Here is a 19951-nt window from a genome sequence, read left to right on the forward strand (position 1 = left end):
TACGTTAAAAGATTATTTAAATATACACGTAGAATTTTAATATATATGCATTTATAGGTATTTAAATTCTACGTGTATACTAATGTAATCTTTTATGTAATTATATGTATTTATCTATATATATATATATTTGCGGTTATTTGTATTTTATACATAGATAGATATATATAGAATGTCATTCTAAGTGTATTTTGTTACCGATATATATATATTAATAACAAAATACAGTTAGAATGAAATTACATATATAATTTATATTAAATTTTGTTTCAATATTTTATTTATTTATTTTATTATTTTATTTATTTATTATTTTAATTATACGTATTTATATATAATATATATATGTACATCTATTATATATATAATATATATACATATTATATATATGTAACGTCATTCTAAGTGTATTTTAATATTAATATATGTACTTATATTAATATTAAAATACACTTTGTATGACGTTACATATATATAATATGTATATATATTATATATATAATATATATACATATTATATATATATTAAAATATATTTAATTTATTTTTAAACATGTTTATTTTATTTTTTTTACACCTCCTACCAGCAGGGGGACTGTCTGATATTTCAAACAGTCCCCCTGCTGGCAGATCCATAGCCAGCTATAGGGTACCATGTGATCGCTCTTTGAGAGCGATCACATGGCCCCCGGGGGCCTCATTTGCCGGAGGGGGGCTGCCTGGGCTCTCAGGCAGCCCCCCAGAAGAGGATCGCGGCGGAGGTGAGTAGTTGCTGGCTCCTGGGGGCTTAAACCGTTACGGCGTTCCATGCCGCCGCAACAGCTTTAAAGCCCATTTAAAGCGCGACGGCATGGAACGCCGTAACGGCGTTAAGGGGTTAATACCTGGGTGACCAGCAGACACATTGTCGTTAAACACCTTCATGATATTAACCCTTTCCCCCAATGGAAAACAGTTTGTCCTGAGGTTTACCGCAGGGCGCCTGAGACTGAGCCTCCATGATGGAGCCAAGCAGTGGAGAGGACAATTAAAGGACAGTGGACGCAATGATACATTCCGGGGGAATGATATGGGACGTTTCTTGCTCTTGTATAGCCTCAGTATCAAACTGCCTGGACAAGGCGTCGGCCTTGAAATTTTTAGAACCAGGACTGTAAGGGATAAGAAAATTAAAGCGAGACAGAAATAGAGATCACCTAGCTTGTCTAGAAGATAATCGCTAAGCATCTCCTATGTAAGACAGGTTTTTGTGATCAGTAATGATCAAAAGGGGGTCCTTGGAACCCTCTAAAATATGTCACTATTCCTTGAGAGCTAGAATAATAGCCAACAATTCCCAGATTTTACTATTAACATGACGTAAAGTCATGATTTTATTAAAGACACGGAGGCGAGTATTATGCATAACTCTTTCTTTATTTCCTCAGCAGCAAAGATAGAGGAATATGAATATTGTAAAAATGAAAGAAAAAACAGTATAGATACACAGGCAACCAATCACATAACAGAGGAAGTGAGTATATAAGGCCTGTGTTTCCCACAATCCCCCTCTTTCTTGCGAAAACCGAAGATCAGGTAAGAAGAACGAAATCCAACTTGTCCAGAACAGTAAACGGTAACCAACCGATAACGTCAAGCTAAAAGAGAGAGAGAAATATGGTAATATCCAAACTCCAAACTGTAGACTTACCAAAACAAACTGTAGGCAATTCAATGAGAGAAAAACTTGAATCAAAACATAATGTCGATAGCTCCAATGATAGAAAAACTGGAATCTGAAAAACATAAGGAATATCATTAATATAACATATAAATGACATGCGTAAATCACAACAAAAGACAGACCGAATTGAACTTACCCGAAGAATCCAATAGCATCTCATCCCAAAAACCCACCTCGGGAGGGTGGGAGGGAATAATACTCGCCTCCGTGTCTTTAATAAAATCATGACTTTACGTCATGTTAATAGTAAAATCTGGGAATTTTATTAACGACACGGAGGCTCATATTATGCAAGTTTAAAGCTGTGCTATCACCTGAGATGCGATATGTTCAATAGGTCTGAAATAGAAATCGCGGAAGGTCGATTCCCTAGACCAGTCCGCTGCACGCATGATGTCCTCCAGTCGACAGCCGACCGCGGACGCCTTTGAAGCCATGGCACCCCGAACAGAGTGAGGCGTAAAAACCGAAGTGTCAATACCCGCTGAAGATAAAAGCCAGCGCACCCAACGCGCCAGAGTCGGAGTTGACACAGGTCGGTGAGGCGCTTTAAAAGACACGAATAAAGGATGTAGGTCCAAGGAGCGGATAGATTGGGTAGCGTCCAGATAAGCCTTCAAGCAGTCAACCGGACATAGAGCCGGACATTCTGGGAACCTAGGATACACAAACGATTTGGATGCCGATTTAGTCCTTCTGGATATGTTGAAAGCGACACCTTCCGGGGTAAAAGCAATAGCGTCCCAATCAAGGGACCTAACATCAGACACCCTTTTACACGAAACCAAACAGAGAAGCATCACCAGTTTGGAGGACAATTGCTTGAGGCTCAGTTCATGATTAGGGTACCATGAAGAGAGGAACTGTAACATGATGTTGATGTCCCAGAAGACCGAGAAACGGGATCTAGGAGGGCGAGCGAGACGGATACCCTTGAGAAGACGACATACAAAAGGATGTCTGCCGACTGGTGAACCATCCAGACCACTATGCCCGGCCGAAATCGCCGAGCAGAAAAGGTTGATCGTGCGGTACGCCTTGCCCGCATCAAATAGCAACGTGAGGAACTCCAGGATCAGATGGAGAGGAGCAGATATGGGATCCACTGCCCGTTCCATGCGCCAATTAGACCATGATTTCCATGAGGCCCGGTAGGCCGATCTTGTACCGGGAGCCCAGGCGTTATCGAGGAGCAGGAGAGTTGATCTCGGAACATCCGGGACAGTCCAGGTTCCCCTGAAAGGAGCCACGCTACCAGAGGCAGTTGCTGCAGGAGCACCAGACCGTGCGAGTTCCCGTCCGGATCCAGAAGTAGGTCCTGGAAGCTCGGAATCAATCGGGGGTAGTCTATTGATAACTCCAACAGGCGTGGGAACCAAGGCCGGGATCTCCACAGGGGAGTGACCAACGCCAGGCAACAATCGTGACGAACCAACTTCGAGATCGTTCCGGCGATCATGTTGAATGGGGGAAACGCATATAGGCATCCCGATGGCCATTCCTGGAGAAATGCGTCTGTCGCCACAGCCGCCGGGTCCGGCCTCCAACTGTAAAACTCCGGTAGTTGAGTGTTCAGACGGGACGCGAACAAGTCCATCCTGAACCGTCCCCATAGCTTGTCTAGGCTTTGGAATACCGAAACGTGCAAGTGCCAGTCTCCCGAGTCTCTCAAATGTCTGGAGTTCCAATCCGCGTCCGAATTGTCTAGACCCGGAATGTGTTCCGCTGTCACGGAGACATTGTTGGAAAGGCAAAATTGCCAAAAATCCTTTGCCAACAGGGCTAACATCCTGGACTTGGTGCCCCCGAGATGGTTTATATAGCGTACTGCCGAAACGTTGTCCATCTTGAGGAGAACGCAGCAGTTCGCTCGTCTTGGGGTAAGGCTGCGAATCGCGAATGCCCCTGCTAAGAGTTCCAGGCAATTGATGTGCAGGGATCTCTCTATCTCGGACCATCTGCCTCCGGTGGAAACGTTGCCACAGCGAGCACCCCAGCCGTGTAAGCTGGCATCTGATTCGATCACCACGTCCGGGACAGAACCGAAGATGGCCCTTCCGTTCCAGGCCTCCATGTGCGCCAGCCACCACGCCAGCTCGTCCCTGGATTCCATCGTCCAGTCGTACCCGAGATTCGTATGAATGACCCGACCGGAGGTGCGAACCTTTGAGCCTCTGGAGGGCACGATAGTGCAGCGGGCCCGGGAATATCGCTTGTATGGAGGCCGCAAGGAGGCCAATAACCCGTGCCAACTATCTGATGGACAGGTCTGATACACGAAGAGCCCTTCGCAACTCCTTCCGGATGGCCTTCACCTTTGAGTCCGGTAGGTATAGAAACTGGCGGACGGAGTCCACCTTGAAACCCAAGAATTCCATCGACTGAGCGGGTTCCAGGACCGATTTGTCCCAGTTGACCATGAAACCCAGGTTCTGAAGCAGATCGATCGTCCACCTCAAATGTACTAGGAGATGGTCTCTGGACTGGGATATGATTAGAATGTCGTCCAGGTAAATGATCAATCGCACTCCACGGGTGCGGAGGAACTCCATTACAGGCTTCATGATCTTGGTGAAACACCAAGGAGCCGAGGAGAGGCCGAATGGCAGGCAGGTAAAGCGCCAACGCCTTCCGTGCCAGGTGAAGTGTAAGTAGTCTCTGTAGTCCACCGCTATTGGGACCGTGAAATATGCGTCTTTCAGGTCCAACTTGGCCAGCCAGTCTGACTGCCGAAGGAGGTCCCTGAGGCAGTGGATACCTTCCATCTGAAAATGTTGGTAGCGGAGGAATGCGTAGAGAGGGCGGAGGTTTATCACTGGACGGACTCCGCCCCCTTTTTTCGGTACCAGGAAGAGATTGCTCGTAAAGCCCGGAGCGGCGAACGGCAATTCTTCTATGGCGCCTTTGGACAACATCTCCTCGACCTCCGCGGAGATCATCCTGTCCTGATCTGGGGGAAGAGACAGTTCCCTGGGGACATAAGATTGGACAGGTAGAGAGACAAAGTCCAGGTGATAACCTCTCACACATTGTAGGACCCAAGCGTCCGAAGTAATACTTGCCCACCCTTGGTGGAACAGAGCCAGCCTCCCCGCTACCCACCCATGAGCGACAGGGGAAGAAAGGGCACTCACCATAAGGGCGTCTGCCCGAAGCGGCACCGCGGGGGTATCTGGAGCCCCAAGATCTCCCTCTGGCCGGGAAGAAAGGAGGCGTCTTTGAGTCCTGAAATCCCCGGGACGGGAAAAAGGAACCTCTGGAGGCACGGAAGGAGCCTCGGAAACCACGGGTGGACGGTTCCTGCTACGCCCGGCCCCTCCAAAAACCTTGGGCGCGAACATGCGCTTCATGTTCGCCTGTGCTTTGTCTATGGCCGTAAAGGTTTTAACGTATGACCCCAGGTCCTTAACAAAAGAATTACCGAACAGGACCCCTTCCTCGGAAGGGCCCGGCTCCGCTACCGTCATGGCAGCCAATTTCGGGTCAATTTTGAGGAGTATCGCCTTGCGCCTCTCAGAGGACATGGCGGTATTTGCGTTCCCCACAAGGCATATAGCCCTTTGTACCCAACCGATGGCTACATCGATGTCCAAAATCGAATCGCCAGTTCTAGTGGCGTCAAGCAGCTCGTAGAGCTTTGAAAGTGGGCCCAGGGTATCCAAAATCTTGTCCTGACAGCCCTTAAGGGAGTAGTCTAGGCCCTTTTTGGACTTCCAGCCCGATTTATTCAGGAACTGGGCAATTTGGGGGTCAATATCGGGAGTCTTGCAGGCCGAGCCCGGGAGGGAAGGCCTGGGGCACTCCGCACGCAACTTATTGCGACCTTCCTTAGACAGGGGGGTACGCATGCGTCTGGCCACATATTGGGCTATGTGTTCCGGGGGAACCCATTCAGCTGACCGGGGATGGCGGAGGTCGTCGGGGTCAAACAGGGGGTTACCCTGAGGGTCAAATAATACTTTACTATCCCCAGCGGGGTCCTGAACATGGCCCTTAGTAGCGGCAGAGGAACCCGAGGGGGTTACACCCGTAGGGGGCAAATCCTCGCCTGAACCATCCTCATCATAGGAGTCATACTCCATAGCGTCAGACTCATTCTCCACACTCCGGTCGGAATCCGACACATCATTGAGGGCTCTAGCCCGTTTCCATAATCTAGCCTTTTTAGCCCGGCCAGGGGCTCTTTTGCGCGTGGGATGCGCGCTGTCTGTGACCGCGTCAAGCGAGTCCATCATGGCAGGCATAGCCTGCATCGGGGAGTGGGAGCTGACGTGTTTCGCCTTAGCCCTTGCCTTACGGGCCCCAGGCATGGCGGGGGCCGGCGGGGGGGTCCCATCACCCAGGGGGGAGGGAGCCGCCAACGAGGGCAAAAGCATACTCTGTAGAGATTGGGAAAACGATGTGGACACCGCTCCCATGGCAGAGGCAAAGGCCTTCTGCAAGGATGAAGCCATAGTGGCGTCCAAGAGGCCATGGAATTCCTGAGAAGCTATATTACCCTCTGGAGCATCCTGAGTAAAAGTGCCAGTAAGGCCTTCCTGCCCTTCATCCTTGTCTTGCATAATAGTAGGGACAATTACTCACAGATGACGTTGGAAAAAAGGATATGCAGAGCAACAGGGTTGAGTAACCCACGAGAACAGAGAAAAAATGCTGTTAGGTGTGCCAGGGGACCGAGGGGACTGCAGAGGCGGACAGCAGGCTGACCGCGAGCCGCAGAGAAGCAGTAGTACCGGCCGCGAGTAAGCTCCGCCTCCAAAATGGCCGCCGCACGAGGAGGCCGGCGGGTAGCTTTCGCGGTCCGGACCTACTGGGGGAAGGGGCGCGTGCACCTTATCCCCGCGGCATGCATGCCGAGAGGGCGAGAGACATGTAGCCGCGGTCGGAATAAACAGACCGCGGCAAACAGCCGCCCACGAAAAACTGCGAGCGAGCACCCAGAGGGGAAACCAACCGCAGGGGAAGCAAGGGAGGGGATCTCCTCCGCGGAGAAAAACAGTAACAGAGGGATGGAAAACCCACTAGGCACACCAGGAGATAAACGTTAAATACACAATCAAACGAGCAAAGTGTAAACAGCAATAAAATCAATAAATGCTGAAAACATGTAGAGCAAGATAAAATACTTAGCTGATCTGAGGAAGCAGCAAAGAAAGAGGGGGATTGTGGGAAACACAGGCCTTATATACTCACTTCCTCTGTTATGTGATTGGTTGCCTGTGTATCTATACTGTTTTTTTCTTTCATTTTTACAATATTCATATTCCTCTATCTTTGCTGCTGAGGAAATAAAGAAAGAGTTATGCATAATATGAGCCTCCGTGTCTTTAATAAAATTCTCTATTAATACAAAAAGAGAAATCCTGCGCTCACTCCCATTACTACTGGGCCGTCAGCAAGGACTACAATACACATCAGCCCCAATATATAGTAAAAACCAAAGAAAAGAAAAAGTTACCTGCGCTCTCTCCTTAATCCCTATGTATATTTAGACAAATGGATGTCATTTAGTTGCTCCAATGGCCATTGGAGGGAATGCCCGCCTGCCAACGTCAAGGCAGACCCCCCTAAGCGGGTCCTAACACTGACCCTTCAGCCTGCTTCCTTGAGCTTCTGGCAAAGATATCTCTAATGAGGCAGAGAGGGGTATTTTTTATATACACCCCTATATACTTATTAACCCTTAATAGGGAACACACAGGATGGGCGGCAGCATTGTAACCAGGCTGTGTGATACAAAGTAAATACAAATACAAAAAGAGAAGTCCTGCGCTCACTCCCATTACTACTGGGCCGGCAGCAAGGACTACAATACACATCAGCCCCAATATATAGTAAAAACCAAAGAAAAGAGCAAGTTACCTGCGCTCTCTTCTTAATCCCTATGTATATTTAGACAAATGGAGGTCATTTAGTTGCTCCAATGGCCATTGGAGGGAATGCCAGCCTGCCAACGTCAAAGCAGACCCCCCTAAGCGGGTCCTAACACTGACCCTTCAGCCTGCTTCCTTGAGCTTCTGGCAAAGATATCTCTAATGAGACAGAGAGGGGTATTTTTTATATACACCCTTATATACTTATTAACCCTTAATAGGGAACACATGGGATCTATTGCGTAATTGCGCTCAGCAGGAGACAACTTTCTAGAAAAGTAACCACACGGATGTCTCTGGGAGAGAACTGCCCCTACCCCTGTCTCTGAAGCATCAACCTCCAGTATGAAAGGCTTACTGGTGTCGGGATGTATCAATATGTCGGTAGAGGAAACCTTTGTTTGAGAGTTTCAAAGGCTTCAATAGCCTCCTTAGACCATATCGTACTACTAGCCCCCTAGCGTGTCATATTGGTGATGGGGGCTATTACTGAAGAAAATCCCTTTTTAAATCTTCTGTAATAATTGGCGAAACCAATGAACCTTTGAATGGCTTTCAACCCAGTGGGTAAAGGCCACTGTAGAACAGACTCTAGTTTTTTAGGATCCATCTGAAACCCCGATGCAGAAATATTATAACCTAAAAACTGTATTTCAGACTGGTCAAAGATACATTTTTCCAATTTACAGTTCCATTTAGTTGGTTTTTTAACAAGGTTTGCAGAACTTTTTTAGCGTGATCGTGGTGAGACTGGAGGTTAGGTGATTAAATATGGATATCATCCAGATAGACCAAGACAAACAAGTAAATGTAATACCTGAGTACATCGTTAATGAAATCTTGGAAAACTGCTGGAGCATTGCACAACCTGAATGGCATCACTAGATATTCATAGTGTCCACTTCTGGCATTAAATGCAGTCTACCACTCGTTGTTTTCCTTGATTCTCACAAAATTGTAAGCGCTTCTAAGGTCAAGCTTAGTAAACACTTTAGCGCCCTGGAGTCTGTCAAATAATTCAGCAATAAGAGGAATGGGGTAGGCGTTCTTAATGGTGATATTGTTCAGTGCCCTGTAATCGATACATGGGTGCAACTCACCATCCTTTTTAGATACAAAAAAGAATCCTGCCACAGTAGGCGAGGATGATTTTCATATATAGCCCTTATTCAATGAATCGTTAATATATTTCTCCATTACACTACTCTTATGAGGAGGTAGAGCATAGACTGCTCCCTTAGGTGGCATACCGCCTGGTAGTAAGTTAATGGAACAGTCATATGGTCTGTGAGTGTCAGGATCCCGCGGGCGGCTGCAAGGGGAGGCTGCAGTCCACTCGCGGCACTCACCCTCCAGCCGTCCGCGGTCCCCTTATCCACGTGGGCTCGGCGAGCGGCATCCCTCCAGCCTCGGATGCCGCCCGCGTCTTCCTCCACGCCCCCCAGCGGCAGCATGCATGACGCTGCACACTGGAAGACTGCCCAAGATATGTCACGCCGGGGTCAGTCACCTGACCCGGCATTAAAGGCACAGTGCCTCAATCACAGTGGGAGGTTTAGATATCTCCCACGTGTGATTGTTAATTCTGATTGGAAATTATCCAATCAGAATTAACCTGATGGTTTAAATACTTACCTTTCCTGTTCCTCCCTGCCCTGTTGTGGTCTTTGCTTTATAGTATTGATACTGAACGTGTGCTTTCTGGTTACGTACTCTCTGGCTTGTTATACTGACTTTGTGACTTTCTCCTTTCACCCTTTGACCTCGGCTTGTTTCTCGTTATTCTGTTTTCTGGTTCCCCTTACTCGGCTTGTTCTCCTGACTATTCTTTGTGTGCTTAGCCCGGCCACTCTAAGGTCCGGTACTGCATACTTTCTGTGTGTGTGTGTTAGCGTGTTGGGTTCCCCGAATCGTGACATTACAACAGGGCCATAATGGAACCTGCTGACATACCCCAGCTTCTAGTTAATCAGGAGGCTAGAATGGATGGCTTGGACCACCGTATGGATCAGTTTGCTCAAGCCTTACAGACCATACTGGCTCGTACTGCACACCTGCAGCCTGCCGTCCAGGAGGTGGCTGCTGCTGTGTCCGAACCCATTGCCACTCCAGTACCCGTTCCTGCTCATGTAGTCCATATGACACCGCCACAGCGCTATAGTGGTGACCCAGCTTTGTGTCGTGGTTTCCTCAATCAAATTGACATCCATTTGGTAATGAATCCACGTTCCTATCCCACTGACAGAACTAAAATTGCCTTTTTGATAAACCACTTGTCTGGGAGAGCTTTAGCATGGGCCAACCCCATGTGGGAGAATACGTCTCCTATGTCCTTCGCAGATTTTCTGACAGCTTTCAAACGCACGTTTGATCAACCCGGTAGGGTTGCTTCTGCTGGCAAAGCTCTGCTTAGGGTCCGACAGGTTAACAGATCTGTAGTGGATTACACTATCGAATTCCGCACTCTAGCAGCTGAGGTGGTTTGGAATAATGATGCCCTCGTTACAGCCTTTCAGGAGGGTTTGGCCGCTTACATCCTGGACGAAATAGCGTCCAGGGAATTGCCTGTCCTTCTGGACGATCTTATAGATTATATCATCCGTATTGATAATCGTATTAGAGAGAGACGTAGTCAGAGGCGTATGTATACACAGATGTTACCTGCTTTACCCAGTACTGCGTTACTGGCATTACCCCCTTCTAGCCAACCTCCCCCTGAAACCTTGCAATTGGGTGTTACTGGGTTAACTGAGGTAGAAAAATCATACCGAAGAAGGGAAGGGTTATGCCTTTACTGTGGGAAAAGGGGACATCTTCTAAGAACCTGCTCTGAATTGCGGGGAAAACTGCAGCACCCAAGGCCTATAGAGGGGTCGGCCTCGGGTGTTATGTCGTTTACCCCTCACGTCCCCATTACTAGACCGTTTATTACGGTTACTCTTTTTGTTGGGAATACTACCGTGATTACCAAAGCCTTGATAGATTCAGGGGCTGCTGACAATCTTATGGATGAGTGTTTTGCTAAAACCACATCGTTGACTCTGATCCAAAAGGTCACTCCCTTGGCTGTGGAGGCCATAGACGGTAGACCACTGGAGAAACCTCTGGTGACCCATGAGACCAAAGAACTGGTTATGTCTGTGGGTGCCTTGCACAAGGAAAGATTGTCCTTTCAAATAATCAACTCCCCTACAGCCTCTATCGTTTTGGGCTTCCCCTGGTTGGTTAAACACAATCCGATGATTGATTGGGGTTGTTTGGAGATTCTCTCCTGGGGGAAATCTTGTCAAAGGGAATGTATGACTCGTGTTTGTCCTGTTGGCTTGCTTAATGTACCCACAGCCCAACCACTTTCTGTTTATGTTCCTCCTGTGTATGCAGACCTAGCTAAGGTGTTTGAAAAAAGGGAGGCAGATAAACTACCCCCGCACCGTGAATATGATTGTGCCATAAACCTCTTACCTGGTACTATGCCGCCTAGGGGTAAGGTATACCCTCTTTCTGAAAAAGAGAACCAGGTAATGGAGGAGTACATACAGGAAGCCTTAAGTAAAGGTTTTATCAGAAGGTCCTCCTCTCCTGCTGGGGCTGGTTTCTTTTTCGTTGCCAAAAAGGAGGGTGACCTAAGGCCTTGCATAGACTACAGGGGCCTGAACAATATAACGATTAAAAACGCCTACCCTATTCCCCTCATCACGGAGTTGTTTGACCGGTTCAAAGGTTCTAAATACTTCACTAAATTAGACCTCAGGGGGGCTTATAACCTTGTTCGTATAAAGGAGAATGATGAGTGGAAAACAGCATTCAATACACGTAGCGGACATTATGAGTATCTAGTCATGCCTTTTGGACTGTGTAATGCTCCCGCTGTGTTTCAGGACCTCATAAACGATGTCCTCAGGGATCTATTGCATGTCTGTGCCGTGGTGTACCTTGACGACATCCTTGTATATTCCCCTGATTTACAGACACATCATAATCATGTTAGGATGGTGCTTAAAAGGTTATTACAGAACGGACTTTATTGTAAATTAGAAAAATGTTTGTTCGATCAGACCTCGGTGCAATTTCTAGGATATATAATTTCCGAACAGGGTTTCAGTATGGATCCTGCTAAATTAGAAGCCATACTATCCTGGCCGCTTCCCCAAGGTCTTAAGGCTATCCAGCGTTTTATAGGATTTGCCAACTATTACAGGAAGTTTATAAGAAACTTTTCACCACTTATCTCCCCTATAACGAAGCTGACTAAGAAAGGTCTACACCCTAGGGTTTGGACTCCTGATGCCCTTAAGGCCTTCGACACTCTCAAGAAGGCATTTGCCTCTGCTCCAGTACTACGCCACCCTGATCCTTCTCTTCCCTTTGTTATGGAAGTGGATGCTTCTGAATCAGGTGTGGGAGCAGTACTGTCACAGAGGTCATCGTATGACGAACCCCTCCATCCCTGTTGCTACTTTTCAAAAAGGTTATCTGATCCGGAAAAGAATTACGATGTTGGGAACAGGGAACTATTAGCTATTGTGTTAGCTTTTAAGGAATGGAGGTACTTATTAGAGGGTTCTAGACACAAAGTTATGGTTATAACAGATCATAAGAACCTCTCCTATATAGCTGATGCTAGAAGGTTGTCCGCCCGGCAGGCTAGATGGTCTCTATTTCTTTCACGCTTCCAATACGTTATTACCTATAGACCTGGTTGCCGTAATGCCAAAGCTGACGCTATCTCTCGACAGTATGAACCTCTAGAATCTGTTAACCCGACTCCTGAACCTATTGTACCTGCGTCTCAGATAATAGCTGCTACCCGTTTGGTTGTTTCGTCTCTTTTTCTTGATAATATTAAGACATACCAAACTCAAGCACCCCCTGAGACGCCTGTTGGTAGACTATACGTTAAAGTGAATGACAGAAAGAAGTTGTTAACTTTATTTCACACCGCCAAAACTGCTGGTCATCCGGGGGTTACCAAGACTTATAAGGGCCTCCTTCAACAGTTCTGGTGGCCTTCACTCAAGCGAGACGTAGTGGATTTTGTGCAGGCTTGTCGGGTCTGTACGCAGTGTAAGTCCCCTAATGTGAGACCCCAGGGTCTCCTGATGCCTCTATCGGTACCCAAGAAACCATGGACCCACTTATCCATGGATTTTATTGTAGACCTTCCTCCTTCCGATGGTCAGACAGTGATATTAACTGTGACGGATAGGTTCTCTAAAATGGCGCACTTTATTCCGCTTAGGAAACTGCCTTCTGCGATTCAACTTGCTCAGGTGTTTGCCAAGGAAGTGTTCCGCTTGCATGGGGTACCTCAAGATATAGTATCTGACAGGGGCCCTCAATTTGTCTCTCGGTTTTGGAGGGGTTTTTGTGCTGAGATGGGGGTCTCCTTGTCGTTTACTTCCTCCTATCACCCGCAATCTAATGGTGCAGCCGAACGTGCTAATCAGTCTGTGGAATTGTATTTGCGCTGCTTCACTAATGCGCACCAGGATGACTGGTCTCGCCTCCTTCTGTGGGCTAAATTTGCCAGGAATACGGTGTCTCATTCATCTACTGGCTTAAGTCCTTTTGAGGTTGCTTATGGGTTTCGGCCTTCCGGCCTTCCCGGTGCGTTCTCCGACAAGGGAATGCCCGCTTTGGACCAGCACCTCGCCTCTTTGCGGAAGATGTGGGATCAGGTCCATGTTGCGCTGTCCCGTTCAGCGGCTGCTCAGAAGAAGTTTGCTGATCGCCATAGGGGTGCGGCCCCTTCCTATGTTCCGGGTGATAGGGTATGGTTGTCCTCCAGGAACCTCCACCTCAAGGTTCCCTCGATGAAGTTCGCTCCCAGGTTCCTTGGTCCCTACAAGGTGTTGCGTAGGGTTAACCCCGTTTCCTACTCCCTGGACTTGCCCTCTTCCATGCGCATTCCGAACACGTTTCACGTTTCGCTTTTGAAGCCCTTGCTTTGCAACCGGTTCTCTCGTCCCCTCGGGCGGCCTGTTTCCCCTCGCGCTGTCCCCAGTGATGTGTACGAAGTGGCTGCCCTTCTCGACTCTCGTGTTTCTAGGGGTCGGCTGCAATATCTGGTGGATTGGAAGGGGTACGGCCCTGAGGAGCGATCTTGGGTTTCGTGCTCTGATCTGCACGCTCCCTCTTTGGTCCGCTCCTTTCATGCCCGGTTTCCTTTGAAGCCTTCTGCTTCCCGCCCTATGGGCGGTCTTCGAGGGGGGGGGTAATGTTAGGATCCCGCGGGCGGCTGCAAGGGGAGGCTGCAGTCCGCTCGCGGCACTCACCCTACAGCCGTCCGCGGTCCCCTTCTCCACGTGGGCTCGGCGAGCGGCATCCCTCCAGCCTCGGATGCCGCCCGCGTCTTCCTCCACGCCCCCCAGCGGCAGCATGCATGACGCTGCACGCTGGAAGACTGCCCAAGATATGTCACGCCGGGGTCAGTCACCTGACCCGGCATTAAAGGCACAGTGCCTCAATCACAGTGGGAGGTTTAGATATCTCCCACGTGTGATTGTTAATTCTGATTGGAAATTATCCAATCAGAATTAACCTGATGGTTTAAATACTTACCTTTCCTGTTCCTCCCTGCCCTGTTGTGGTCTTTGCTTTATAGTATTGATACTGAACGTGTGCTTTCTGGTTACGTACTCTCTGGCTTGTTATACTGACTTTGTGACTTTCTCCTACCCTTTGACCTCGGCTTGTTTCTCGTTATTCTGTTTTCTGGTTCCCCTTACTCGGCTTACTTACTCGGTTCTCCTGACTATTCTTTGTGTGCTTAGCCCGGCCACTCTAAGGTCCGGTACTGCATACTTTCTGTGTGTGTGTGTGTGTGTGTGTTAGCGTGTTGGGTTCCCCGAATCGTGACAGTGAGGAGGTAGAGTATTAGACTGAGTCTTGCTGAATACTTCTTTAATGTCTTGGTATTGTATAGGGATCTGGGGATTTTGATGTGTACTAGTGGGTAATTCAATAGTGCCCACTCTTTTTGTGACATGCAAGATGCACCTTTCATTACAATCCTTACCCCATTCTAATATTTCCCCATTAGCCCAGTCAATATGAGGGTTACGCTTGTTAAGCCATGGGAATCCTAATTTTGATAGGACAAGAAGGAGATGCAAACACCTGAAATGTAATCTCTTCCTTATGTAAGGCACCAATGGAAATATTAATGGGTAAGGTTTCATGCGTTATCAATAATTGTAAGAGTGGTCTCCCATCAATAGCTTCAACAGTCTCTCTTTGATAGGTATAGTATTACCTTTGACAAATTGAACGTCGATGAAGTTTCCAGCAGCACCTGAATCCATCAGGGCTTTGCATGAAAAGTTATTTTTGTCAAAGGCGATAGAAATGTCAAGGAGAAACCTATTTTTATTCTTTTCAGAGGACGTTTCCATTACACCTAAGACCTGTCCCCTTAAGGTGCGATAGTTTTCTGGACGTATGGGACAATTGTTTCTCATATGATCCTTCCTACCGCAGTATAGACATAGGCCTTCGTTTCTCCTATATTGTCTTTCTTCTTCTGACAGTCTAGTGACCCCTAACTGTATGGCTTCAGGTTCAGACTGTACAGGAATTTTAGGGACAATAGGTCTGGAGAAACGGGCTGCTAAATGCATATTAATGCATCTGGTCTTGTTTCTAGTAGCTTCTCTGGTTCTCAGTCTATGATCGATCTGCATGACAAAAGTGATAAATTCATTAAGCTTTTTGGGTAAGTCTTTGGCGGCAATCTCATCTAGCATAGTTTCAGATAATCCCCTTTTAAATGCAGAGATTAACCCACTATTAGTCCAGTCTACCTCGGAAGCTAGGGTACGAAATTCTATGGCATATTCCGAGATAGAACGTCTCCCTTGTCTGATATGCATCAGGGCAGTAGAGGCGTCATCCTTTCTGCCTAAAGGTTCAAACGTAAGTTTGAATTCCATAAGGAACTCCTGGTAATTGTGTGCCACACTCCTATTACTCTTCCATTATGGATTGGCCCAAGCTAAAGCTTTACTTTTTAACTGATTCATTAGGTAACAAATTTTAGCTCTGTCTGTGGGAAAAGATCCCGGTGAGGCCTCAAAATGATACTCCATTTGGTTAAGAAATCCCCGGCATTGTTGAATATTACCATCAAAATGCAGGGGAGGAGATAGGGAGATAGTAGGTGCCTTGTGTACTATAGGTGGAAGTACATAAGGTGGAGGTGCGGCTGCAGGATGCAGGTGCGCTGTTCGGGTAAGAATCATACTGAAGGCCTGGGCAAATTGATCCATGCGGTGATCATTATCCTCCAGTTTCCTTTTGCAAGCAGCTATGTGCTTACACAATTCTACAGGATCTATGGCCATGTCGTAATGTCAGGATTACAGTATGATCCAGCACGTAGAATTGTGTAACACAGAAGACTGATAGGTAACGTATACCGGACCTTAGAATGGCCGGACTAAAGTACCAAAGAATAGTCAGGAGTAGCCAAGGTCAAGGGATACAGAAAGAGACACAACGATAAGGAAAAGCCAGGGGTCAGGAATGCCAGAAAACAGGGAAGTCAAAAACAATGCCAAAGTCAAATAACCAGAATTACCAGAATCAATAACGCGCGAGTAGGGGCATAATTTACTAATACTAAGTAATATTTACTTAGTATTAGTAAATTAGTACTAGTATTAGTAAATTTGGCTGAAAGACCAATTTAGGGCTTTCAGCCTTTTAGTAGATAGCTCCCTAATACCATGGGAATTAGGGAGTTATCTACTTATTCATTCCTGTCATTACATTGACTGACCAAGTAACTTACATTTTATATGAATGTATGTTACTTGATTGTTGTAAGTGTTCCAAATGCGTACAGCTGAATCCTGGCTATGTTTGTATACTTTTTATTTAAAATTGTTTACAATGTAACATTCTTCTGCTTTCACTGGGTAAGTATATTAGTACTTAGGCAATACTGTGCTTCGGAACTTCGGCACTTTGACACTTCAGAACTTCGGCACTTTGGAAATTCGGTAATTTCGGAACTTCAGGACCTTGGCAATTCGGCACTTCGGACATTCGGAAGTACCGGAATGTCCGAATTGTCCGATATTCGTCCGAATTTATATTCGGACCGAAATTGAATTTCACATGTCTATTGGGAAGAGTGTTATAGGCAATCCGAGGCTTTATAATTGATGTTGGGGGCTTGGATGGGGATTACCACTGTCTACACAACTTTGGGATTTGACTATTAAACTAACGGAACTATTTTACTAAATGAACCCCTTAGGGTTAGACAGTGCCCAGAGCATCCAGGCACCATAACAGTTTCATTAGATTAAGTTGCTATGGTGTTCAAAACAGTTTCATTTTTTCGACTAAAAGATTTAGTCAAATTTTAGTCGACTAAAACTTTTGAAGTTTAGTCGACTAAAACTAAAACAATTCAGATGACCAAAAAAATGACTAAAACTAAAATGGCTTATTTGTCAAAAGACTATGACTAAAACGAAATTGCAATTTGATGACAAAATTAACACTGGTTCGAATTGTTCCTTCAAGTTTTTAAAACAATTGCTCTAAGATCATTCAGTTGCTTTCATTTTAAAGTAGCACTTATTCTCACAGTCTTAATTTTCTGTTGATGTTTTTTCTGTTTATTATTTTTTTTAAAGGGTGATTCCGGTGGAGGTTTGACTTGTGAAAGGGATAAAATATCCTATCTCTATGGAATCATCAGCTGGGGAGATGGATGTGGCAGAACTAACAAGCCTGGCGTTTACACAAGAGTATCTAACTACGTTGACTGGATTAAACAGAAAACAAACACAAAGAAATAAAAAGAAAAGTCGTTCAATATGACAGTATATCAAGTTGTCAAAGAAAGATTATTCTCCCTGGCCAAACCTTTGCATACAAAGTGCTAAGCATGACTTAACCCCCTCCATGGAGCAAAAGGAAAATTAGCAATGTGTACCGAGCAATGTACGCAATGGGTTATGTGCATATCATAAGGCATAATTTGTCAGTGTTATAGCAGCTCTGATATATTGTGTTGTCAAATCTCTCTCCCGAATGCCATGTAGAGCAGTGTTTGTCAACTTTTTTACGAAGAAGTACCACTGCAGGTCTAAAAAACTCTGTCCCAAGAAAGTAATTTCTATTGATTTAAATTCCAAATGAAATGTGTAGATACTGATATTTAACTTAATTTCCATATTAGGGAACAAGCCTGATTAAAGGTTGTAAAGAATATTTAAAAAGAAAAGTAAAATAAATACGACTTAATGTGAATATTGTGTTTGTAAGGAGGAGCGTATGAACTATTAATCTAATTTATAAAAGTCACAAAATGAGAATATAATACACATATAATAGTTACAGACAGAGGACACTGACACACACACACACACACATTTACACACAGGGACACTGACACAATCACACACACATTTACACACAGAAGACACTGACATAAACACACTCACTGACAGACACAAACACATTTACAGACAAAGGAAATGGACACACACAAAGGAAACTGACATTTACACACAGAGGACACTGACACACACACACATTTACACACAAGGGACACTGACACAATCACACACACATTTACACACAGAAGACAGTGAAAAATACATTTACAGACAGACACCCACACTCCCTAACACACTCTCACTAATTTGAAACACACCGACAGACACACACACTCACTGAAAGACACATACTCTCACACATACTCACAATTTGTGTTTTAATTATTTTTACGTAAGTTGACCCAGCACCCCTACCTATGGTAGACCTGGAGTGGATCCTTTCCCTGGAGTCCAGTGGGGATCCTTTCCCTAGGGTCTAGTGTGGCTGCTGCCATCTTTATGGTCTTGCTCTGCTCCCTCTCTGCTGTTTAGTGATGCCGGGGCTAGAGTGACATCATAACAGAACAGACATCAGTGCTCCCTCACCGCTTACCTTCATTCTCCCCTCTGGACACAACACATTTGGGCATAGTAGGGACCTGCTGTCTGGGTAAGCAGGTACCTGCTCTACCTTAGCACACAGCCAGCCTCCATCTGGGAGGCTCTAATATGGCCGCTTGAAAACCTTTGATGTATCATATGTACCATCATATTCACCCCACATTTCTGTAGGTAACGTCTACATTACATGTTATTTTACATATAAACATAATGGAAACCCTCCACTGAGTATATCAGAAAAACAAGACCATAAAATGTTTTAGAACACATTTTTTAAATTTAGAATTCTGGCGTGTTCGCATACATTGACGGAAACCCCACCAGACAAACAATGCTCAGGTGAAACAAAACGGGAACTGCTCCACATGGGTAACACAAGATATAACACAATATACTAAATAAAAAGTAATATCAATGCCACTGAAAACAGAACATGCTTTTTCCACAAGTAGAGCACAATATCCCTGTTATAAATGGTTGGCCACACGACATATCTTGTTCAGAGTTTCCAGCTTAAATAAAGCTTAATTACTTCACAAAATGCGAAAAGGTGAGAATAGTAACATAAGAAAGGAATCTCCTTGTATAACAACCATAAGCAATGTCACAACAACTGTGTAAAATCATACAACAGAGTTTAGTGAGATAGTAAAGTCAGTCTCAATTTATAGCCAGCAATGCACTTTTAGATAAATACAATATTAAACTTTGTAAGTTTAGAGACCTTGGTTCACATAGGAAAAGACGTAAAAAAAATAAAAAAAATAATAATAATAATAAAAAAATGATAATAAAACAATAATATAATTTCAGTCCACAGCACTTTACATTCTATTATGATAGAGCATAGGCTCAATTTTTAGAATGCAGATGGAATAGTTCCACCAGGGATCTGCATGTTGACGGTGTAAATAGAATTCTTATCAGGCTCATGATGGTCCAGGTATTCTTGTCAGTAGTCTGAGATGGCAAGGGACAGGCTTGTGGTATTTTTTTATGATGGCAGAATTTACTTTTGCAAATGCATTGACACTCAAAAGGTATGAGGAAAGTTTTCAGACACTGCATTAGAGACATATATCATCACTCACTTTGCCACATTAGTGCAGAATACATGGTCTGATCAATGTGAGTTATTGCTAAGGATATAACCTTCTAGAATATATAGCAAAGTACCATTATTAAATTGACAGCTTGGATGTAAGGGATACGGGAGTCACCATTCGCATTGTTTGTAATGCAGTTTTTGTATTCAAGGCCAGAAGTTATCTGTAGAAATCCTAATATTTGCCCAGCATTCCAGCATTGTATATCATGTTTTGTGTACAGCAGATGACACATTCTTGCTTTTAAGAACACATATATTTGAGCCACAGAAGGCACATTCTAAATTTATGTAT

At 45.3% G+C, this 19951-nt stretch overlaps 1 protein-coding gene across 1 annotated transcript in view; it reads left to right on the top strand.

Annotated features, from left to right (window-relative positions):
• HGFAC (HGF activator) overlaps window positions 1–17862 on the top strand; it is a 113408-nt gene extending 95546 nt beyond the window's left edge. The window contains exon 14 of the mRNA XM_063457726.1: window positions 17244–17862. Within this exon, the coding sequence (XP_063313796.1) occupies window positions 17244–17408 (165 nt within the window). The 3' untranslated portion in view covers window positions 17409–17862. The remainder of the gene's footprint in view (window positions 1–17243) is intronic.
• The last annotated feature ends 2089 nt before the right edge of the window (window positions 17863–19951 follow it).

This window comes from Pelobates fuscus, chromosome 6 (genome assembly GCF_036172605.1).
Source record: "Pelobates fuscus isolate aPelFus1 chromosome 6, aPelFus1.pri, whole genome shotgun sequence".
Taxonomy (NCBI): Eukaryota; Metazoa; Chordata; class Amphibia; order Anura; family Pelobatidae; genus Pelobates; species Pelobates fuscus.